This window comes from Canis lupus, chromosome 1 (assembly GCF_011100685.1).
Source record: "Canis lupus familiaris isolate Mischka breed German Shepherd chromosome 1, alternate assembly UU_Cfam_GSD_1.0, whole genome shotgun sequence".
Lineage (NCBI taxonomy): Eukaryota > Metazoa > Chordata > Mammalia > Carnivora > Canidae > Canis > Canis lupus.
The window spans coordinates 24,061,427-24,086,540 of NC_049222.1; the positions used below are offsets into that span (position 1 = coordinate 24,061,427).

Sequence of the window (25,114 nt, forward strand, 5' to 3'; positions counted from 1 at the left end):
ACCTTGAGATAGACACTATTGTATCACCCAGTGTACAGAGTAGCATTTATAAAATAGGACAGAGTAGGACAGAGTAGGACAATGAATCAGAGATTAAGGGGCTTTGTCTAATGAATCAGAGTTTAAGGGACTTCGTATGACTAGCAATACAGCTAGGATTTAAAAGACCACTCTCTTGGCACTATGCTAAACAGCTCTTCCAGAAAGACACACAGGAAGGTATAGACTGTCCTGGAACCTCACTTAATATTTACCATACATGTGTTTTTATTATTTTATATTATATGATTGGTGGTTGCCAGGGGCTGGAGGGGGGGGACAATGAAGAATTGTTTTTTAATAGGTATAAAGGTTCAGTCATGGAAAATGAGAAAGTTCTAGAGGTCTGCTGTACAATAATATGTTATTAGTAATAGTTAATACTCAGATGTACACTTAAAAATTGTTAGGGCAAATATATGTTATGTGTTTTGTTTTTTGTTTTTGATTTTTTTTAACCATTTGAAAAAAGAAAAAGTCTTGATCCATCAACTGAAGAATAAATAGCCTAACAAAATATGGTATGTCCATACTATTGAATATTTGCTATTCAGTCATAAAAAGAAATGAAGTTCTAATGCACAGATATAACAGTGGACCTTGAAACATACTAAGCGAAAGAAACCAAACACAAAAGATCATATATTATATGCTTCTATTTATATGAAATGTCTAGATTAGGCAAATCCATAGAGGCAGAAAGTAGATTGGTGGTTGCCTTGGGCTAGGGGGATGGGAAGCTAAGGGATGAGAGCTAAAGAGTAAGAAATTTCTTTTCTGAGGTAATGAAAATGTTCTAAAATTGAATGTGGTGACGATTGTAGAACTATGAATATACTGAAAGTTACTGAATTGCACACTTTAAGTGAGTGAATTGTGGCATGTGAATTATACCTCAATGAAACAAATACATTTTAAAAACTACATAGTGATTGTATTCTTTTTCTATTGCTGCATAACAAAATACCACAAAATTAGCAACTCCAAACAATACCAATTTATCATCTCACCATTTTGTAGATAAGACGTCTGTAGTGGGCAGAGAGGGTAAAGAAAGCTATTGACGGAGTTTCCTGCTTAGGGTTCCCAAGTCCAAAACTAAGGTATAAGTAGGGCTGAGTTCTTATCTGGAGGCTCTTGGGGAAGAAAATGCTTCGCTCACATTGTTGGCAGAATTAAGATCCTTACAGTTGTACGACCAAAGTCCTGTTTTCCATCTGGCGACTGGCCAAGCACTACTCTTGGGTCCTTGAATGTGGCCCTTTCCGTTTTCAAAACCAGCAATGGACTCTCAAATCCTTCTCACGCTTCAAACTTCTCTAACTTGCCCTTCTGCTGCTCGCCAGGGAAAATTCTCTGCTTTCCAATAGCACCACTGATTGGAATAGATCCACACAGATAATTTCCGTATCTTCAGGTAAACTGGCTTGGGACTTCAATCATATTTGCAGAATCCACAGCAACACCTAGATTGGTGCTTGGCTGAATTGCCAGGAAATAAGAATCTTCAGAATTCTGCCAAGAATTTTTTCTTCATAAAAGTTCCCTTTTTTTTTTCAGCTTTAAGATATAATTGACATACAATTCAAAATGTTCTTAAGTTTTCATTGATGTATAATGTATATATAGAAAAATGTCCCAAATCACAACAGAACAGTTTATTTTCATACTGTGAAGGTACCCATATAACTCCCACCTCGACTAAGAAACTACAAATAAACTTAGGGACGAATGACATCTTTCCAACACTGAATACCCAAAATTTATTAACATGGTATGTGGTTCTATGTATTTGAATCCTCTTTAATATATTTTGATAATGTTTTATAGTTTTCAATAAAGTTTTGCATATCTTTCATTAGATCTATTCCTAGGTCTTTGATGGTTTTGATGCTCCTGTAAATGGTTTAATTTAAAAATTTTTAAGCTATTTACTGGTGGAATATAGAAACAAAATTGGTTTTCCCTATACTGATTGAGTATCCAGACATCTTGCTTATAATCCTAACAAGTTATCTGCTTATTCTTTTGGATTTTCCTGTGCACATAATCTTACCATCTAACAATGACAGTTTTATTTCTTCCTTTCTAATCCTTATACCTTCATTTTTCTTGCCTTGTTACACTGGCTAAGACCTTCAAAGCAGGTTGTATAGAAGTGGTATTAAATGAACATCCTTGTCTCTCATCCCAGGAGGAGAACTTTCAATATTTTATTGCTAAATGTATGTAATATTACTCAATTATTTTGTAGATATTTATCAGATTAAGGGCATTCCTTCCTGTTCTTAATATGCTAAGTGTTCTTATCATGGGGTATTAAATTTTATCAGAGGGGTGCCTTAGTTGGTTAAGCATCTGACTCGGTTTCAGCTCAGCTCATGATCTCACGGGTCATGAGATTGAGCCCACATTGGGCTTTGCACTCAGCAAGGAGTCGGAGATTCTTTCTTTCTCCTTTCTGCCCTTCCCCCCACTCACATGCTCTCAATTGCTTTCTTAAATAAATAGGTCTTTTTAAAAAATTTATCAGAGGGGCACCTGGGTGGCTCACTCAGTTAAGAATCAGCCTTCAGCTCAGGTCATGATCCAGGGTCCCATGATCAAGCCTTGCATTGGGCTTCCTGTTCAGCAGGGAGTCTGCTTCTCCTTCTGCCCCTCACCCTGCCCATGCTCTATCAAATGAATAAATAAATCTTAAAAAAATTTATCAGAAATAATTTTGTATTTATGGAGATCATCTTACTACTTTTTCTCCATTTATTTTGTTAATATTGTGAATAATATTGATTTCAAATTAAGTAAATCTTCCATTCTTTGAATAAATTCCCTTTGTCAAGATGTTTCATTCTTTTTATATATTACTGGATTCAATTAGCGTATTATTTTCTTTACGGTTTTTACGAGAGATTAGACTGTAATCTTCCTTTCTTTTGATGTCCTTAAGTTTTGGCATTAAGGTTATGTTGACCTCATAAAATGAGTTGGGAAGTGTTCCCTCTTTTTCCATTTTCTGGAAGTATTTGTGGAAAAAAGGTGTATTTCTTCTTTAATTGTTTAGAATGATTCACTAGTGAAACCATCTAACATCTAAGCCTGGAGATTTTGGGGTTTAGGGAGTTTTTTTGTAAGAAGTGTCTTCACTACAAGTTAAATTTCTTTAAAAAACAGAAAATCTGAATAGTCTTTTATTTTTGTGTGTGTGAGTCTAAGCAAATTGTGTTTTTTTAGGAAGTTCTTTTAGTAATTTTATCTAAAATAAAAGTTGTAGTATTCTTTTAACTTTTTAATATTTGTAAGATGATTTTAGGAAATACTTCATATGGAAGCGAGCCTGTATATCTTTGGAAGTCTTTGCATGTCCCCAGGAATATAAAAACCCTAGTTTGAAGACCACTGCAGTAGGCGAACCTGCCTCTTAGTAGAGGCATGTGGAAGAAAATCAATCACGTTCCAGTATCTACTAGCTGTGTGAAGACACACTCCACAGCCAGGCCCGTGGTGGCCAGTTAGGAAAGCATTTAGGCGGCTGACCCAGACGTGGATACTTCTACAGTCAGCTCCAGTCCAGGATGTTTGACAGAGATATGGTCTCATTCAGACAAACCTATGATTTCTGGAAGCCACAACAATGTAGAGAACGACCTAGACAAAATAACCTTGGTTTTATCTGGTGACACCGAACTAAATGTTGCTTAGCTCCACCTGAGGGTGCCTGAAGTTTCTGGCAGTTACGGGGGGATTTATATAGCTGGGAAACTTGATCCTTGCCTTTCCCCTTTTACTTTTTCGTGGGCGAATTTAATCTTTGTACCTGCCATGTCTGCTGAGTGTATAATTAGCATGCTGACATCTGAGCAACAGTGTTTCTCAGCTTTATTTAGGAGTGGAAATATTTTTTACTTTGGGTAAACTTAGGCACCCCCCTCAACTTCCTTATTATCCTGGATATGACAGCTTTTTAATCCCTAGACTATGTCTGTCAAGGGCATACAGAAGTGTCTGTATCCAGATGTTAGCTAAAGTTGCCCTGTCCTTTAAGATACACGTGCAATTGTCTCAAACCTCTCCTGCCTCCCCATCCCACGAGTTACATAAAGCCCAATGCCCTCCTTGCAATTTTCTGAAAACTCCTGGGATGCTTTGGTTCTGTGTTCACCTGACTCCAGCTCCTATGAACTGTACTAGGTTAGGGTTGTTTCACTCTCTCATTTCTGCTGTCCCTTTTCAAGATTTTATTTGAGGGAGAGAGCGCGAAAGAGCGAGAGAATGCACTAGCTGGAGAGAGAATCTGAAGCAGACTCGAGTCTAATGCGGGGCTTTGGGGCTCAATCCCATGACCGCAAGATCGTGACCTGAACCAAAACCAAGAGTCAGCCGCTCCCCAGATCGCGTCACCCCAGGTGCTCCCTCCACTCCCCCCTTTCCACCCAGGCCAACCCTGTCAGGGAATTCAGAGCTTGTTCTCGTTTGGTGTGTGGGGCTGAGGGGAGATCTCCTGAACCTACATGTCTATCAGACGTCAAAGACAGTTTGGGGGAATTGGAGGGACTTACTTCCAGCAACACCACCACTATCACACTGAATATCAGGCGTGTATTTTTAAGGTTCTCCCACATTTTCCTTTCCCTGCATGGGACTTCAGATTCCTGCTTGGGGCTTGGCCTTCTCTTCTCATTCTTTACTACCTTTGTTCTGACTTTTCTATGCCTGCCCAAAGTCAACAATCTCTTAGGCACTGAAACTTCTTTTTCTAGACCTTTCTCTGATGCTAGGTATCTGTCTGCATATACAGGACACCAAGTTAGAGCTTAAGAATGATTATTTGGAAGGATTTGCTTTATTAAGTCACAACAATTCTCTTCCTCTCCAATTTTATTTCATAGAGTAAGGGTGGAGATTTTTCTTTTGTTTTTAGTACTGATCAGGAAAAATCTCTAGGAGAATGAGGCACTGGATCTTACTGGAACATGATGGTAAGGACAATTAAGCCAGTCACTACTGCTTATTGAGGGCCTAGCATGCTCCAAGCAATGAGCTAGGAGCCCGGGCACAAAATGCACAAAACCAGACACGGTTCTGCTCTCGGGAACCCTAGTGCTGGCAGGACAGGGGAACATGAATCAAATACTCAAACAAACAAAACGAAAACATGAGTGCCAAACACCAGGAAGGTGGGGAGCTGGTGCTGTTGGAGTAATAAGCTACCTAGTGGGAAGTCTGGGAAGGCCTCCCTGAGGATGACTGCAGAGCCGCGATCTGAAGGCAGTAAGGGTTAGCTTACGGGAAAGAGAACACTCCAAGCAGAGGGAACAGTTCCCCAGGACTGGGTAACAACAGAAACCTCTGACAAAGGACTAAAAGACGGTCCCTGTGGCTGGAGCTCCAAAAATGAATGGCACTGTGGAGAAAGATGAGGTTGGAAAGGGCGGGTGAGGCGAGGCCATCAAAAAGTTTCAAGTAGAGGGATGCATGCTAGGCTCAGATTTGCATTTTGAAAAAAATCACTTTGCAGTATGGAGAAAGGATTGGAATTTTTTTGTTTTTAAGACTTCTTTTTTTTTTTTTTGAGAGGGAGAGAGAGCATGAGTGGGAGGGGCAGAGGGAGAGAGGGAGAGAGAATCCTCAAGCCAACTCCCTGCTGAGTGCGGAGCCTTGACACAGGCTCGATCCCAGGACCCTGAGTTCATGACCAGAGCTGAAATCAAGACGCAGATGCTTAGCCAACTAAGCCACCCAGGCGCCCCAGATCGGAATGTTAAAAAGGCTCAAGAGGAACTGTCAAATACCTGGAGCACCCATGTGGAAACCAGCAACTGCTACAATTATTCAGAGTAGAATAATCATATCTATGTGTGTTTTAATATAATTTTAAACTAAGTGAAAAAAAAAAAAACTAAGTGAATACACACACACACAAACCGTTCAAAATAGCAAATAGTACCAGTACTATCAGGCTTATAAAAAAACAGTAGTCCTGGGCAGCCCCGGTGGCGCAGCACTTTAGCGCCGCCAGCAGCCCAGGGTGTGATCCTGGAGACCCAGGATCGAGTCCCATGTCGGGCTCCCTGCAGGGAGTCTGCTTCTCCCTCTGCCTGTGTCTCTGCCTCTCTCTCTCTGTCTGAATAAATAAAAAACAGTAGTCCTCTGATCAACCCTCTTCATACCTCTCACGCCTTCCACTAAGGATCCCTTCCTCTACTCTTAACTATGCATCTGGTATTTACAATACCCCCCTTTTTTTCTTTTTAACATAATATACTTAAAGTGCTATTTATTTTCCAGCTTTAAACACTGTTTACTTTCTACTAGGGAAGAAAATAATTTCTTGATCTTACTTACCCCTTGTCCCACCATGCCCAAACTCTATTCTTATCCTGCCAAGAGTGAACGTTCAAAACATTACTAGCATTTGCTTTTTATTCTTACCATGTAAGAAAAAATACTCTGAATCATTCATTACCTGAAAAATCCATCAATCAATAGGGACAGAACCAGTACATTTCATTATAAATTTATGTCTTTGTGAAGACAAAAGTACCTTCCCTGTACATCACTCATGAACATATTTGAAGCAGTAAGGGCTTGTACCCCATAAGTAAATACTGTTCAAATTTTGAAGTTGGCATAAGAATATTCAAGGAAATTACAATTGAATTACATTGTGCAAGCTGAAAGACATAATAAAGCTATCTGCAGCAGGAGGCCAAAATAATCTTTATAAGACAAATGTCTTTGAAGTTGGAAAGGTAATTAATTGATGGACTGTATCATCCACCCATAAATAGGCCTGTCTCATGCTGCTGAATATGGGCTAGAAAACAAGCCGGTGATTCCCATGCAGAATCTAAAACAACCAGTTAGACGTTCTCACCTTCCAATAAATCAACCCTGAGGAAATATTCAGAGATACAAAGATTTACGCCCTAAAATATTCATGGTAGTATTTATATATAATGGAAAACAATCTCAATGCCCCAAAGTAGGAAAATGGTTAAATTATGTGACATTTATAGAATGGACTACTATAAAATCATTAAATTCATGCTTCCAGAGAACAGTTAACATCATGGGAAGATGCTCACAATGTGAAATGAAAAAAAAAAAATTGAGGTTACCCTATATATATGTAAAAATATACACACATATATAAACATAGCATGTTTATATATAAAATATCTATGCACGCTCCCGTTTTTTTTTTTTTTTTTTTTTTAGTGCATAGAAAAAGCCAGTTTTTTGTCCCAATGTGGTCTGCTACTCGTATATCTCAGCATCAGCTGGAGGGCTTGCTGAAAATGCAGATCCTTGGGTTCCACCCCAGACCAACTGAATTAGAGGCTTTGGAATCACAGTCCAAGGATTTCTGCCTACCTACACACCCTTGTCCACCCACGTACTACCTTGTCCACTGATGTGCTACCTTGACTTATACCAACGCCTACCATCACTGAGGGAGAAGTGGTTGCTCTCAGGGTGGGAGAATTATGAGTAATCATCTTCTTTTTGGAATCCTTAAAAAAAATTATCTACCGAGCACACACTGCTTTTTATAATTAAAAATTCATTAAAAGCATATTAAAGAAGCAGGAGTATGAGAAAAACAGGAGATCTGGGGTCTGTTTGAGGAAGTTTCAACACCTTTTCAGAACTGGAAAGTGTATTTTTAAAATCTAAAGTAAGCAGGTACCTGGAGATTCCTGACAATTGAAAAGTCAGTTTAGGATAAGGAAAATACTAAGTGTAGATATGGAATTCATTACCTCAATAAATTATTCAGGTAAAAAAAAAAAAGTAAATATAGTAAATATTGAAAAAGTATTAAGTAACAATATTTCTCCCTGTTCCAAGATGTTCCTTGGCAAAAGAGGGTTGTGATCAAGTAAGTTTGGGGCACAATACACAATACATCTCCTAATCCCCTCGTAGAGTCATACAATCGTGAGCAGATTACAGGCTCTGGGACATCCAGTATAAGCTTCATTCTTAACTCTAGCTCCACAAAGTCTTAGAATGTGTCCTACAAGTATGAACAAAATTCTAGGCCACAAGAGAGCCCAAGAAGGAGTTCTCCCCATGAATTGATCCCTGTGCTTGATCGATCCATCGTATCAATTTGTTCCCACATTCCCATGGTCTCTGAGGGCTTAGCTCACATATTAACAGGGCCTGTTTCTAAGGGCACGGCTCAAGTCAGCTACCAAATATGCTCAAGAACAGCAAAACTGAATGCCAGGCTACAAGATTAGATAATATGTAAAGGAATGGTATATTTACTTTTGTTCACGATCAGTATCTACTACCTAGACAGTGAGCCTAACTGTCTCATATTCATTTATGTAGTCCCAGTACAGTAAAACCTAACACTGGCACTTACTTGGTACTCATGTGAACACCAAATTTTTGGGACAAATACAGTAATGAAATGGGCTAGGCACAGGTCCTAAACTTTAGGTCTCAAAGTTTATACAGGTCATGACATCAAGGCCTCATTTCATTCGATAAACATTTCTGAGTATTTATTATGAGTGGGTAATTCCAAGAATGCAGAGATGACTAAGATACAAGTCTTGACCCTCAAGAACTCCATAAAGTAGCAGCCATTCCCCGATGTACAGGTTTGGGCACACATTAGCTGTCTAATAAATGCTTGTTTTAATTGAGTTCAGAAACCAAGATACACTTTAAGTTGGCCAAATTTTGCTGGCCCAAGAGCCTAGAGTAGGGTAGTCAGACCATTCTGGATACTGCTTCAGAATTATGAGAGAAACCCCAGAACGCAGAAGAATTTAACAGTATATACTGTGATAGAATTTCTACGTATGTCCACTATAAAACTCTGTAGGTTCCTGAAATGTCAATAGCTAGTATATGGTGAAACAGAACTGAGAAAGGGGTTCAAAACGGTTGACAGGTCCCTCTACTGCAGAACTTCTCAACACCTGTGCGCAATGTGCTATTTTCCTTTTATGCACTGCCTCATTTAATCTACACAGAGATCCTACACAGTAGGTCTAATCATTTTTTCCATTTTAGAAGTGAGCAAGCTGAAGCTCACAGAGAGTAAGTAACCTGCCCCAGACAAGAAGATACAGAATGGGACTCTGAAATCATGTCTTTCTGGCACCAGAGACTGGCTTGTGATCATTCAAGCAGTACTGTTTTTAATATATCGACGGGCACCAGAACACCTCCAGAGGGAGATACAGCATACGGTGTTTCCCAAACTGTGATTAGGAAATCCTTTTAAAAGAACCTGTGCTTGCGACTAGCTTTCCATGTCACCCATTTTGAGAAATATTGTGGGTCAACGAATCAGAGATATTCCATGGCAGACAGAAGGGAGGTGGAAGGCAGCTCAGAAGGCAAAGCGAGCTTATTAACACAGTGCTCAGAGAATTATTAATAGGGACACATAAATTAAACCTCAGTTTGATATCATTTCTTTACCTCCAGATTCGTAAGTTCCAGTTCATGCCTCATTGCTGTCAAATAATATTTGATATTTGATATATATAAAATCACAACATCTTCACTTCTTTAATGTTAGTCGCAGAATTTGACCTAACCAGTGGTTCCATTCACGCCACTAATTTTGATAAAGTATATTCATTCACAGCGGGAGTATAAGTTTTAACCTGCTGTGTATTTCAATAGATCTGCAATTTGCATTTTGGGGAAAGATCATTTTTCATTGTATATGATTGACCCAAACTTTGTAGGATCTAGCATCCCTGGCCCCTACTGACTAAATTCTAGTAGTACTCTTCTCCTGCCCCCAAGTCATTTTGATAAGAAACATCCCCGTAATTTCTAGGGGAGTGGCATCACTCCCAGCTGGGACCCACAGGTTTAGAACAAACCAGAAAGTTCCAGAAACATTAACTGAAGGATAAACACCTACCCTGACCCTGCATTTAGTATACCAGCAAACAAATCAGGATTTAATACGCTAGCTTCAATCCTGCATGTACCGTATCTCATTACATTTCTCTGCTAATAACATGAACAGATTCAACAAACTGCCAAAATACCATTTTTAGCCGGGAGGGCCAAGCCCTTTGTACTTTGCCAACAACAGCAATAAAACTGGGCAGAAGCGAGCCAGGATCGCGTGGGAGTACTGGCTTCTAACTGAAGCAGCAGCCACAAAATGAGAAGGATACCTGAATAGCCTATCATTTTGCCAAATTTGGGCTTTAATAGGATGCTGGGTTTTTTTCTTTCTTTAAAAATGATTTATTATCAAAAAGCTTGCTCCCTCTCACTGCTGGGTCAGTTCAGCAATGAAGCTCTATCCTTTATAGGATTATTAGGACCCAAATAGTTTTAGACCAAAAACAATCACAACCACCACCACCACCACCAACTTGACTGTTGGTTCAGTAACATATTCACAGACATGTCAGGACGCATTCAGGAATATTGGTTTCACTTCTTGATCGGAATGCCAATCACCATAAAGTCTTCTGCTAGAGTCACTTCTTGGAGATCTAATACTGATTCAGCTTGCTTTTTTAGTTCTACAATCCCATCTGCTTCTCCTTCTCTGGCCAAGGCAACCGGTTTGTACCTCTGACTGAAGTGAGTCAGAACTAGTCTCTTCGCTTGGCACAACTTTGCAAATGCTGCTGCCATCTGTGGTGTGCTGTGGCCGTGCTCCTTGGCTTTGTCCATCTGAGCATCATCTAGGGTTGCTTCATGGATCAACAGGTCTGCTTCAAAGCACAGCTTCACTCCTCCATCACCCACAACCCCAGAACAGTCACCCAAAATGCAGATTTTTCTTCCAACAATAGGCTTTTTTAAGACATCTTGGGGAGAAATTGTAACTCCATTGTCCAGAACAACAGAAATTCCATTTTTCAGCTTCCCATAGGCAGGACCTGGAGGCACACCTAATGATGGAGGCAGATAACATCACATCATGGGAATGGAGTCTATGACTTGTTAAGAGAGTCTGTTTTAACAGCACAGAAAACGGAAAAGGCATCCAATTCTTTTCATGATTGTTATATTTTACTACTTATAGAAAGCTGGAATATTTATATATTTTTAAAAGTTCAGTGTTGGCTATTGGTATTAGTGATGTCCTAGTACTTAAAACATTTCCCAAGCACACAGGCCACATAAGTTTTAAGCTTTTAAGTCCCACTAAGATGAAGGCCTTCCAGACAAGCTACCAGCTTTGATGCTCTACTGTGAACGGGAAGTAACAGTTTTTGAGACGCTTTATTTACAAGCTCTCTTTGAGTAAATTTAGTGAGTCCATTTAAATAATGACAAAGTGACGACCTTAATTAAAAAATGGTGTGAGAGGGTCATTTGGATCACAAGATCAAGGAGCACTTCCAGCAATCATACATCAATCTTCTTTGTAGGCAGGGGCAGTTCCTTGTTTACCAAACTAGGTTTGGTAAATCTTATATTAGTTATCTTACATTCATCTAGAACAACATGTGACCATCACTCTGAATAACACCTACAAACAGACAGAATGTATTCACTAATTCTAGCATACATCGTGTTTAGAGTTTCCCAATATAATAGTATTTCTACAGGTTTCTAGATAAGAGAAATACCATTGGCCTAGGTCACTTTTCTTCATTAGTTAGCATTTTGTTTTAGTTGGCGAAGAAGGAAGAGATTGTATGAAGAAACAAATATACAAAAGACACCATCATGCTTTGTACAGGCTCCGCCGTGGGCATGACCAAGAAGGTGGTGATGCTGGAGGTAGAAGGGACCTGGACACCACTTCGAGCAAGGTGCAGAAGAGCCCCTCCTGCATGATGGCCTGGCATGGAGGAGGTACAAAGCCTCAGACGGGGCCCAAGTCTCTGTGCTCTTGCTTCCACCTATGAGGAACCCACGCACATAAAACAGTGGGGGCACAGTGTTCTGAACACCAAATTGACTTAACCGAGGTTGAATGAGTAGGCAAAGTTGATAAAGAAGGAAAACCCTGAAAGTAGTTGGGTGCAGCTACAAGGCTAAGAAGTATGGCAAAAATTCTCAGGCCAAAGAGGTCACTGAAAACAGATTTCAAAAGGAAGACATGAAAACATAAAAGCCTAGACCTAAGACAACCACCACCCCTCTGCCAACCCAGATAACTGAAGGTAAGACAGACCAAAAATGTGGATCCAGGGAGCCGAAGAGAAAAGGATTCAAATGTATACTTGGGTTTTGGCCTGAATAGGATCTTTTGGCCCTAAGTATTTCCCTTAATAAGAAAACTTTGGGCCAAAGAAATAAGTGGAGAAAATGTCAGTTTTAGGCCTGGGAGACAGGAAAGTCATTATGACACTTTTAGCAACTTTACCTAACAACAGTTTAATTAATGAGAAGGAAGGAAAACAAAAACAAAAACTTACCGAGGTCTTTCAGTTTCTGTGCATTGAGTTTACCTGGGCGTTTCTTCTCCACAACTGAAAACCCAAAGGACGGAATTCGGTGAAAGAGGCGAAATGCTTTTACAACAAACTGTTCATCATCAACCAGGAGGTACGAGTTTTCCTCTGAGTCTAATAGGATGGTTCTTCCTTGCCCCTCCTTGGGAAGGCTGTCCATTTCATTCACATGCGTAAATTCTTTTTGTTCTTCTGTAGGACACTGATCTGCTGTAGGCACCAGCTCATGGACCACGTAAGGGAAGACCAGCTCCGTGTGGGAGAGTTCCATGGTTCGCCAGATAAAGTCTCGAAGCCCGGCAGGGCCATAGATTTCAATAGGCTGTTTGGTGACCACAGAGCCACTCTGCAGGCTGATTGTGCAGAGGAGGCCAGGAAGGCCAAAGAAATGGTCTCCATGAAGATGCGTAATGAAGATCTTGGTAATTCTCCCTTTTGATTGAGGCAGAGAAATAAAATTGGGAATTTTTCCAGAAATAAAGACCAATACAATACTACTTAAAACATGTGTAACAATTTACACAGAAAACAGCAAAATGAGTTTAGAGTTTTATTTATCACCATAAACTTATTTCTTTATATTTTTCTACATGATTCTAGAAGCAAGAAAGACAGGATTTATGGTTTTAATAAGATACAACTTTTTTCATAAAAAATCTTCAAATTACACAGTACTGGTTTTAAGAATATTTTCCTACATATCTTCTTACTAAGAGAAAGAAAGAAAGAAGAAAGAAAGAAAGAAAGAAAGAAAGAAAGAAAGAAAGAAAGAAAGAAAGAAAAAAAGAAAGAAAGAAAAGAAAAGAAAAGAAAAGAAAAGAAAAGAAAAGAAAAGAAAAGAAAAGAAAAGAAAGAAAGTAAGAGAGAGAAATAGGAAAGCGTACCAAAATATAGTTCACTTAAACCAGACAGGCCTCCAACATCAAAAACGTCTGACAGCTACAGTGCCCTCTACTGCTCCCTCTCGGGAATAACAAATATAACACTTCTGGCAACACAAAGGATCCCCTGGCTCCAACTCGACCAGTGCCTGAACCCCAACTGCCATTTAAGGACTCTACCCGGGGTAGAGATGAACTAAGGCAGAGCCTGCCGGTCTGAGTTAGAAGAGGGAGGAGCGAAAGGAAGCCCATGAGGCAGGAGGGAGGAAGGAGGGGGTGGGGGAGGAAAGGGGTGAAGGACCCCGAGGGGAGGTGGGCAACAGATGCTAGAAGGTAGATCAGGGGGCCGATGCCCTGTGGTGTTACATGGAGGTACGGGGCCCATCCCTTCTTTTCAGCGCGAGCTAACAATGGCTTTCTCAGTGCATACTGGGTTAGGTTGTAACTTGATTTAGCCAACGGTAAACTGAATTTACTGCTGGTATGTGGCAGGATGCCACATTAGCATTTTTCTGAGATGCACCAGGGCATTTTAAAAGTAGCAATCACAATTAACACAATTTTCGTGCAACAGAGGCTTCTGGTCCTAGCTCACGGCCCACCTATTTCAAATATTTGATACCATAAAAGAACAGTTTATTACTGTAAAGTGATTTGTCCGGTGACGTCAAGGCAAATGTGTTCTCCAAGCACGTCTCTCCAGCATTAATACACCAAGGCCAGGCCCCAGTGGCAGGGAACAATAGATTGGACAGAGGCTGATTTGAGATGTGGAGAATCCTGAGGCACTCTAGAAGTTTCCTCGGTATGCTCCTTCTTTTTTTCTCTCTCTTTAGTCCTTGCTTTCGCTCTTTTGACTTCTTGGAGCCCTTTCACCCCTCCCCTTCCTGCCCTCTGGGCTGCCAAGGCACCCGTAAGTATGACCTGAGGCCTCTGCAGAGAACTTCGATGGTTACCTGACCTCACGTTAACCTCCCAACTGCCAAGTAAGATGTTCTGTTCCTGTCCCTACCTGGTGCACAGCGAGGCCAACACTAAAACAATCTGTGAGCCCAAAGCAAGTGAGACCAATTAAGGAAGTCAAAAATTGTCTCCTACACTTATCACAGTTTCAGGGAAAACATTTCATTTTTCAAGAAACTTGATTTTGCAGGGAGAAGGAATGGTAACCACAATGATCAAAGTCAGGGGACACTATCAAGTGAAGAAAGAGGAGTACATGAATTCCCTTTTACTTGAGAACAAGAAAGTTACAGGGGACATGTCACCCAGAGCAAAGTGGAATACTACCCCTAGCGAGGACGCAGTTATATTTACTGCCACAGGAAAATGTCTGCAATATAATTGTTCCGGTGGAAAAAGCAAGTTACACCCAACATGACACCATTTATGCAAAATTGTACACACACATACACACAAATACAACTATGCCATTAACATACCTACATCTACAAAAAATTTACCAATAAGGTAATTTTACCTATAAGGAGAATTCAGACTTCTCTTATTTTATTTTCCTGCTTTACTTGAATTTTTACAATGAGGCTATATACTCCTTTTTTAAAGTTCTTATTTATTTATTTAAGTAACCTCTACACCCGATGTGGGGCTGGAACTCATGACCCCAAGATCAAGGGTCACATGCTCCTTGGAGTGAGCCAGCCAGGTGCCTTGCATGTACACTTTTTATGATCATTTCTTCATTACATTTCTGTAATATTTTTTTCTGTGACATTTTTAATCATCATTTTAAAAATCATCATTTTAATCATCCTTTAAGAAAAAGGAAGGCTTAAGGTCACTCTTTAAGAAAAGAGGGCAGCCCAGGTGGCTCGGCAGTTTAGCACCTGCCTTCCGCCCAGGGCGTGACCCCAGGGTCCTGGGATCGAGTCCCGCATCGGATCCCTGCATGGAGCCTGCTTCTCCCTCTGCCTGTCTCTGCCTCTCTCTCTCTCTCTGTGTCTCTCATGAAAAAATAAATAAAATCTTTAAAAAAAAATTATGAAAGGAATAGACCTGACAAACCTATATTTGTTAATCAGATGCTTGCCCATTAGGACCAAGGAAGCTTAAAAGAAGTGTGTTTAGATAAATAAAAAGTACTTCCTTATGAAACTCATAAAACATTATCACCCCAGGAGGAGTACAAGCTGAAAGCGTTTTCATGAATCAAACAATGATAAGTCTGTGTTGGGTTGAGAGTAAGGCAGATGAACTGAGGGCACCCCATGCCAGTTTGAGACTGGAGCTTTTGAAATGCTAAAGATTATAGATAACGTTCTGTGATTACCACCTTACCCTCCTCTCTGTGACCAGGAATTTTTTTAGCCAATAAGAATTTAGTAAACTAAAAGTTCCCTCAGGCTTTATTTTATTTATTTTTGGTGAGGCTTAGCTTTGTAAAATGTTTACTTATATATAAAATAGCTATAAAATATAAGACATTAGAGAAAGGTATTGTAGCAAATAGACACGAGATGGTACACACGGCCCTGCCTCTTGATGCTCATCTCTCTCTACAATTCCTTTTTCTTGAGTGTGGGTAGGACTTGTGACTTGTTTCTAACCAGTAATATATGGCACAGGGATGCAGTGCAATCACACTATATTATAAGACTCCAACTGGCTAGCAGACTTGCTCTTGAGCTCCTCCCTGACAGTATGGAATCAAGTTGCTATGAAGCAGAAATCCGCATCATTGGAACCAGAGGAGGCTGCTAGGATCTGCGGCAGTCTTGGTCCTACAGCTGTAAAGATTCTGCCAACAACCTGAGTGAGCTCTGAAGCAGATTCTTCCCCAGTTGAGCATCTTATGAGATCTCAGCCCTGGCCACACACCGACTGCAACCCAGTGAGAGAGACCCTGAAGTAGAGAACCCGGCCAACTGAGGCCCAACTCCCCAACCCACAGAAACTATGAGATAATAAATGCAAATAAGACACTAAATGTAGGGGGGCCTGTGGGGCTCAGTCGGTTGAGCATCTGCTTTCAGCTCAGGTCATAGTGCCAAGGGTCCAGGGATAGAGTCCCACATCAGGCTCTCTGCTTAGCGGGGAGTCTGCTTCTCCCTCTCTCTTGTGTGCTCTCTCTCTCTCAAAAAGATAGGTAACTCTTAAAAAATATATAAGATATTCTTTAAAAAAAAAGACACTAAATTTATAATCTGTTATGCAGAATTGATAACTGATACAGGTGTTAAGATAAAAAGTAAAGATTTACCCCACACTGAAATCTGGTACCCACATGTAACAGTTTCTTGTTTCTGTAAACTGTTCCTCAATCCCTACTTTATAAAATGTGAAATATCATAGACTTCAATCAAGCCTGTTTGTCCCTGAGAGATCCCATGAAAGGAACCCTGTATGACCCAAGGGAAATAAAGCATAGTAGCTGTCCTCGCCTCAGGGTCTTAGGTTGAACAGTGCATACCTCAAGGCCATGAGTCCCACCTGATAGACATTAGTTCCTTCCTCCAACAGCTCTGTTCTTGATGCCCTACTTAGGTTTGGGGCACCATCACCCCTGTAACTTATAGGAATCCTTCACTTCTTCACATCCTAGACAGTCAATGAGTCACCACCCCTGCTAGTTTCATGTTTCTTAAATCAAGTCTCTCATCTTCATCCTTATCCCTACTTCCTGCTTCATCTTCATCTTCTCTCTCTTCTCTCACATGAATGCAACTGCCTTAAAACTGGTCTCTCCTGGGGCACCTAGGTGGCTCAGTCACTTAAGTGTCTGCCTTAGGCTCAGGTCCTGATCTCAGGGTCATGGGATGGAGGCCTACACCTCCTTTTCCTTCTCCTTCTGCACCTCCCTTGGACTCTCCATCTATCTCAAATAAATAAATACAATCTCAAAAAAAAAAAAAAAAGTCTCTTGAGGCTCCAAGCTCAGCAGATAATCTGCTGGAGACTCTTTCCCCCTGCCCCCCCCCGCCCCCCCAATCACACACTCTTTCTCTCAAATGAATAAATCTTAAAAAAAAAAACAAGAACAAAAACAAAACTGGTCTCTTCCAATATATTTGCCATAGAAAAATAGTCCTAATATATAAACCAGACTGTATCATTTCCCTCCTTAAAAACATTGAATGGTTCCTTATTGCCAGTAGAAGAAGAAGGCCCAAATATGTCAGCAGACCACAGAGGACTTCATAGTCTGCCCTAACTTTTTCAGCATTTTTCTCTCTCTTCTATCCTGGCCAACCGCTCAATGCTCTGGATGGTTCAACATTCACTCAACATGTCACTTCTCTCCTGGAAACTCTATTCCTTCTTGCTCACTGCCTCACCTGTTCCTTGAAAGTCCATCTCTACTTTCCTCCCCAGAGAAACTTCTAATCGTCTCTTAGATCCTAGCTATACTGTCTCCGTCTCTGGGATGTTTTCTCTCAACACACACTTAATGTCCCCCTCCTCCTGTGCTCCACAAGTACTTAGAAAACAAGAACAAAAGAAGAAGAAAACAGCTCCACTGTTGTCTTTATCCCATTACCCTATGTCTGTCTACAGGTCGGTTTCCACCACTAGACCACGAGATCCTTGGATGCTAGGACTTTTCGTCATCAATGTCACATACTGTGATGAATCACAGGAATAATTTCAATAACTACCATTAATCTCAATAACTACTATTAATCAAGACCTAGTAAGTGAGAAGCACCACACGTTGAGCATTTTATTCATGAATCAATGGAACGGATATTTATGAAGCACCTACTAGGTATACACGTGATCCTTGACCTTACTTCTTCATACCGGGAAATACACAGTGAACGCAGAAACAACTACTTAAATACCAATTTTACATGCTGATGCTAAAAAGTCAGTAAAACTAGCACAAGGCAGTAGAACATCTGGGATGAACAAGGAATTACCTAACCCCAGAGGTTCAGGGAAAACCTCTGAGGAGATGGCCCTTGAACTAAGATTTAACTGATAAGAGACAACCATACAGAGAAGGGATTGCTATATATAATTCTTACAATGTCCCTTATTAGTTGAGCTTTTATCTTTATTTTCAAGAGGAGGAAGATAAAAGCTTGAGTTTGTTGATCCGCTAAGGCCACAATCCGACACGCAGCTGGGACCGCATCCCAGGCTGGCCTGCCTCGGCCAGGGCTTTGCACCACCATACTCCTTGACCTCCCCTGGTGCTAGACCTCTGCTCGTGCCATTCCCCCTGGCTGGCATGCCCATCTTCCCCCAGCCCAGTGAATCCCTCCTCCTCTTTCAACAACTCATGGGTCACCTTCTTTGAGAGGACTACCCTGACAGCCCCAAATAAAAAAGAACATCTCACTCTTCTGAATGCCTATTGTTCTTTGTATCCTCTTGTGATACTTACAACTATCTCCTGGTGGAGGTTAAGTATGTTCACTGCTCCTGTGCTTGTGCAGTACCCATGTAATATACCTCAGGTATCCCCCTCCAGCCTCCAACCCCTATGCTTACATAAATCCTTGCTCTCAACATTTACAGGAGAAACAAAAAGTAAATAAAGTTCAGTGGGTATAGCCGGACGCCTGAGGGCCTTCCGAATCTTCCCAGGGCTCTAGCACTAGGGTGGGATGCAAGTGTCAGTGCTGTTTCTGAGCAACAGGCCCAAGGCAAGCCAAGAAAATGAATAAGAAATAGTCTTAATGAGATAGCTGAATACACACTAACCTGCTTTAAGTTGGCTCTTCATAAGCTGTGTCTGAGTCCCCTCCCCACAGTCAAAGAGCCAGCACTCGCCCTCACACCGAAGGACCAGCGCAGAGGCACCCCGGGTTGGGGACGGGTATGCTGCACCCGTACCCAGAAACGTCACATCCATAGACATCTTCCACCCTGCAATGAAAAGATTACCCACGGATTATTACACATCGCTGCTTGAAAACCCCAAAAATACGCTGTGAAATACACTGCTACTGACATTTTCATTATTCACAAGAGGCTGGATTCTTGTTCTCTAACGGTTTTCTGTAGAAATACCAAGTAGGACTTTTAATAACTTCCTGAGTTAAAAACCACAAGTCACCAAACCTTGTAGGACTGCTCGCACACACAAAGACAAACTTAAAAACTGCCAAATCCAGTCAATTAAAAACTGTCGCTGAATCCCAACTATACGATATTCTGAGAAAGGTCAAACTGGTACATAGACCAAAAGTTGACAGTGGTTTGGGGAGAAGGAGGGAAGGATGAAGAGGTGAAGCACAGGGGGAAGCGGGTATTCTCACGTTACTAGTGGTGGAGGCACAGCACTCACCTATGTATAATGACGTTTCTGGTGGTGCCTTTAAGGCGGCTAACATTTGGAAGCAATCCTAACATATTCATTCCGATAGGGAAATGACTAAGTATCTTATTACGGATTCATACCACGAACTACTTATCCTGCAGTTAAGTCAGGTCTGTTAACTCTTGTCCTGGAGAGCTGGCAAAGAGAAGTTACAGGTGGCTGTTGCACGACCTCATTGTTACGATGCCCCAAACCTGTGCATTCACGCAAGACAGAGAGAGCCTGGGTGGAAGGACAGACGCCTCGCTGTTAATAATGGTCATCTCAGGGGCGCTTAAAATGGTGATGGTGGGGAGTGGCTATTAAATTTTCTTTTAAATTTTTAAAAAAGATTTTATGTATTTATTCATGAGAAGCAAAGACACAGGCAGAGGGAGAAGCAGGCTCCACGCAGGGAGTCTGATGCGGGACTCGATCCTGGGTCTCCAGGGTCACGCCCTGGGCCAGAGGCAGGTGCTCGAGCACTGAGCCGCCCAGGTGTCCCTCTTTTAAGTTTTTTTTTTATTAGGTTTGCTTGTGATGAACAGCATTTGATGTCTTTATTCTCAATGTACTTTATATTTACTCAATATTGGTTATTTTTTTAAAAAACGTGTTGTAAGCCTGAACATACTTTTTTTTTTTTTTTTTTTTTTCCTTTCTGAACACACCGTCCAAGTACCACTTCAGCTCCTCTTTCTCCGTTTGGGGGGGGGACCCGTCGGCCGTCCTGGCCCCTCACCCCGCGCACAGGCCTTAGGGGATGCTTTCGGCCTCCAAGAGCAGCCTTCCCCGGTACTGGGCGGTTTGACCTGCCGAGGCCTTGCTGTCAGGTTGCGGCTTGCCACAGAGGCGAGCGTGACGGAATGGGGGAAGTCACGACACTTCAGAAGCGGACACACGGAGGAGGAACAGTACCGGCCCTTTGCCACCCTCGCAAACCAGGACAGGGCGGGCGGCGGCAGCCCGGGCGCCTCAGCCGCCTGGAGGCTCACCAGGGAGCCGTGAACCCGCGGCAGTACCGGGGCTCCATCCCGGGACAACCGGGGGGAAACTCCGCAGGAACGTGCTTTAGTATCTAAGAAAAAGAAAGACACGTTCATCCCCTGGGATGCTGCCGCGCAGCCGGGCCGGAGAATCACTCCGGGAAGGGCCGGGGGGGCCACAGAGGAGGGATCAGGCCGGCCTGGACTCGCGAGCCAAGCAGTCCGTGTTCAAGCAAAAAGTTACTACGAAAGATTTCAGACACAAGAAGCTCGCCCGCCCCGGGACCCGCGGCGAGGCCGTGGCCCGCAGGCAGCAGCGGGGGCGGGGGCCGCCGCGGACACGGACGCGGACGCGGACGCGGACACGCGGGCCTCCCGGGCGCGCACAGCTGCCTCCGCGGGACCCGGGGCGCCGCCGCCAGGGCCCTGCCCCCCGCGCCGCGGGCTCCCCTCGGGGCTGCGCCGGGCCCCCGCGGCTGGCGGCCTCCCCGGCGGCGCCCCCCGCACCGCGGCCGCGCGCTGTCCCTCGCGCCCACTCACCCGCTCCCGAGGCCCGCGGCCAGGCCCAGCCGTCCACCCGGCGGCGCGGGCGGAAGTGCGCCGCGGGAGGTGCCGGCGAGCGGCCGCTCTAGGGCGCGCCGGAGGCCCTCTCGGTGGTACCGGGCCCCCTGCGAGGGCTCGGCGTGGGCGGAAGTGCGCCGCGGCCGGTGACGGCGAGCGGCCGCTCTAGGGCGCGCCGGAGGTCCTCTCGGTGGTGCCGGGCCCCAGGCGAAGGCTCGGCATGGCCGGAAGTGTGCCGCCGGAGGTGCCGGTGGCGGCCGCTCTAGGACGCCCTGGAGATCCTCTCGGTGGTGCGGAGCCCGAGCCGCCGACGGAAGTGCGCCGCGGGGGGTGCCGGCGAGCGGCCACTCTAGGACGCGCCGGAGGTCTTCTCGGTGGTGCGGGGCCGCGCGCGTGGGCGTGGGCGTGGGCTGGGCGCGGGCGCCCTCCTGGTGCCGCCCCCTCCGCCCCACCCCCGGGCCCGCCCGCTGCCGCCGCCCGCGCGGTTCCCCGGTCAGCAGGTGGCGGCCACGCGCGAGGCCCAGGGCGCCCACGGGGTGTGCTCGTCGCCGGGTGGATCTCGGTCCCCGGGTCCGCGGATCTGCAGCCCGGAGCCCGCGAGCCTCGGGCCGCCCCCTCCGCCCCCTCCGCCCCGTGGGCGACTGTGCCGGGCAGCGCTGTGCGGCCTCGCGGGCGCCTTCTCCCCGGACGGCCGAGCTGCCGCCTGCGCTGTGCCGTCTACACGGGCTGCACAGGGTGCTGCCGTCTACACGGGCTGTGCGCGGTGCTGCCGTCTACACGGGCTGCATAGGGTGGTGCCGTCTACACGGGCTGTGCGCGGTGCTGCCGTCTACACGGGCTGTGCGCGGTGCTGCCGTCTACACGGGCTGCATAGGGTGGTGCCGTCTACACGGGCTGTGCGCGGTGCTGCCGTCTACACGGGCTGTGCGCGGTGCTGCCGTCTACACGCTGCAAGCCGCCTCGGATCCGAGCTCCCGGGCGGCAGGACGCGGCTGGGCGGACGCGCTGGAGGCGGGGGCGGCGGGTCAGCATCTCGGCGACCGGGCCGGGCGGGGCGGGGGCGACGAGGCTGCACCTGCCCGGCTGCTGCGGCTGCTGCGCCCGTGGGCCCCGGCGGAGTCGGCGGTGCGGCCCGAAGCCTTTCCTCAGGCAGGAGCTGGGCCCGGCGTTGCGGATCCCGTGTCCGAGCCCCCCCGGGTCCCACCCCCCCCCCCCGGCCGTCGGGGCTTCCCTCGGCCCTTCTCCGAGGCGGACACAGCGCTGGCGTCACGGGGCACGTCTCGTTTGTTTTCTGAGACTGCGCCGTCCGGGAGCCTCGGCACACGTGGGGGGGAGGGGGGGGGGACACGGCCCAAGGGAGCCTCCGGCCCGCGACCCTGGCCCGCCCTGGCTCAGCCCAGCAAACCCCTCCGCTCCCGTCCCCCTCCCCCTCCCCTCCCGCCCCCTTCCAGGCCCAGCATCCTTTCACCCATAAACCGTTCCGCGAGCGCTTAACGACCCTTCCCCGGGGAGGTCTCCACGTGCGATGACGGTGGGCAGCCCATCCGACTATATAAATACAGTAGACACATACTTTTGTTTATTTGTATTTAAGGAGGCTCCGTGCCCACCGTAGAGCCCAGTGTGGGGCCTGAACTTAGGCCCTGAGATCAGCAGCTATCGCGTGACCTACTGAGCCCCCCGGGTATCCCAAGGTAAGTTTTTGTGTTTTCTTCTTAAGATTTTATTTATCTGACAGAGAGAGAGAGGGAGAGAGCACAAGCAGGGGGAGCAGCAGAGGGAGAGGGGAAGCAGCCTCCCCGCCGAGCAGGGAGCCCGACGTGGGGCGCCCAGGACCCGGGATCGCGACCTGAGCCCAAGGTAGCCCCTCAACCAGCTGAGCCACCCAGGTGCCACAGGTTTTTGTTTTAAAGATTTTATTTATTTATTTGAAAGGGAGACAGAGCAGGAATGGGGGGAGGAACAGAGGGAGAAGGTACAGGACAAGACACTCTGTGGCGCGGGGAGTCAGCCTGGGGCTCCATCTGGGACCCTGAGATCATGACCTGAGCTGAAGTCAGATTCTTAACTGACTGAGCCACCCAGGTGCCCCAGGATAAGTATTTTTTAGAATACTTAGAATTCTATGTTTAGAATACAACCCTAATAATATCATAAAAAAGACAATAATTCCTCATTATCCAATATTCATTCATTGTTTAAATTTTCCTGATCATCTCATAACTTTGAGGCTCAATTGTTCAAGTCAGAAAATTTAAAAATACAATAAAAACATTAAAAACCTTTTGAAAAGCTTAACTACAATGCTATCGTCTCACCTGATGATTTGTTAAGACATCCAATTACTTACGAATATCACCTAATAACTGTTCAATGTTCAGATTTGCCTGATTATTCCCAAAGAGTCTCATGTGTAGGTGGTTTGTTTCAATCAGTATTCAGGAAAGGTTTACATTGCATTTGATATAAGTTTCTAAAATTTCTTTTAAGTTTTTATTTATTTGTTTGTTTATTTATTTATTATTTATTTTAGAGAAAGAGAGAGTGGGGGGTGGGGGAGAAACAAGTCTCAAGAAGACTATGCAGTGAGTGCAGAGCCCAATGGTGGCTCCATCTCAGGACCCTGAGATCATGACCTGATCTAAAACCAGCAGTCAGATGCTCAACCAACTGAATCTCCCAGGTGCCCCTCTTTTAAACTTTAATGGTTTCTTTTCCCTCTCGTTTTCTCTTGTCACTTATGGGTGGAAGAAATTGGGTCACTTGGCCTCCAGAATTTCCCAAATTCTGGACTGGACTGATTGCATCTCCATGGTATCATTTAACATGTTTTTCTATCCCTTACAGTTCTTATCACATGGGAATTAGATGTAGAAGCTTGTTCTAAGTCTTTTTAGTGGACAGGGCAAATAAATATATATATTTTAACTGAAATTGTGAATTCATACTGATTTTTTCAATTCTAAAGTAAGATTATACAGTTTTTACTTAATTTCTTTAATTTTATGCTGATGTCACTTATACACTAAATCTTGGTTCCTAACGATATTAACAGTTTGATTTAGCTCCAGTAAAGAGACTCCAGCAAACCATTGGATATATCACACTGGGTATGTACAGTCAAAAAATTATTTTTTAGGTTACTTAAGAATTATTTTTTCCATGTTGCTATGCCACCAACCTGGTAAACAGTTTCTTCTATTTATTTTCCATTTTTAGGTATTGCTTTTTAAAATGTGTTTTAAATTATGCAAATTGTTTACATGGGTTCCAAAGTCAAAATTATATTCAGAAAAGAATTACTTCCTTCCCTGCATAGGTGGCACTTTATTAAAATTAGTTTTAGAGAGACTTGCAGTATGACAGCATGAAGTGCTCTATGGGCCCAAACCCCAGATAAACTGGTTAAAATAATAAAAACAATCATTTAAAGCCTCTGGGAATGGTCTGGTCCTAAGGAAATTTAGTAAATGGAGAAACACTTAATAAAAAACTACCAAAATTCAGTAGGAACAATGAGAGTTTATAGAATTTGAACCGAGACCTGCTTCCTCCCTTTACCTCTCAGATCTGCGAGATTGAACTGTCGACTGGTAAAGCCGATAACACAGGTCTCCCTCTCTTCCCAGCTCAGAGTCAGAGAGCTGTCTTCTAGGAAGGGCTAACACATCAGTATTCCTCATGCTGCCCCCAGCTACGAGTTGGTGAGGCTAAATTCGAGCCAACCGTTGCTAAGAGGCGAGATGGAGGCTTTAGTTTAGGTTTGGCCTAGCGAGAATACTAGGTCCCCGGTTGCTCTCACCCTGGCTCATAAAGTGGTGGTTCCATGTAGGGAAGACCAGCCAAGAAGACCTGAGGTCTCTGCCCCACTCAAGTGCCCAGCTCCTAAATTTGTGGTGTCACTAAATGAGTAGCATGCCACCGTCTCCAGCTCCACAGCCGTGGCTCAGAGATTTCGCCCAGAGG

General features: G+C 44.2%; 1 protein-coding gene and 1 long non-coding RNA gene across 10 annotated transcripts in view; one reads left to right on the forward strand and one right to left on the reverse strand.

Moving 5' to 3' along the window:
* Window positions 1-21,260, reverse strand: part of ELAC1 (elaC ribonuclease Z 1) — a 40,164-nt gene extending 18,904 nt beyond the window's left edge. For 2 of the 9 annotated variants that reach the window (XM_038525989.1, XM_038525988.1), the window contains exons 1-3: window positions 19,590-19,962; window positions 19,004-19,168; window positions 12,417-12,884 (exon numbers count right to left, since the gene is read on the reverse strand). In XM_038525989.1, the coding sequence (XP_038381917.1) occupies window positions 12,417-12,884; window positions 19,004-19,168; window positions 19,590-19,635 (679 nt within the window). In that variant the 5' untranslated portion in view covers window positions 19,636-19,962. Of the gene's footprint in view, window positions 1-6,445; window positions 10,938-12,416; window positions 12,885-19,003; window positions 19,169-19,589; window positions 19,971-21,127 lie in introns of those variants that run through there. The other 7 variants (XM_038525990.1, XR_005353475.1, XM_038525986.1 and 4 more) reach the window with 7 other exon arrangements.
* A 1,363-nt stretch (window positions 21,261-22,623) lies between these two features.
* Window positions 22,624-25,114, forward strand: part of LOC111095221 — a 36,356-nt gene continuing 33,865 nt past the window's right edge. The window contains exons 1-2 of the long non-coding RNA XR_005353476.1: window positions 22,624-22,842; window positions 24,204-24,258. This is a non-coding gene — a long non-coding RNA (uncharacterized LOC111095221). The remainder of the gene's footprint in view (window positions 22,843-24,203; window positions 24,259-25,114) is intronic.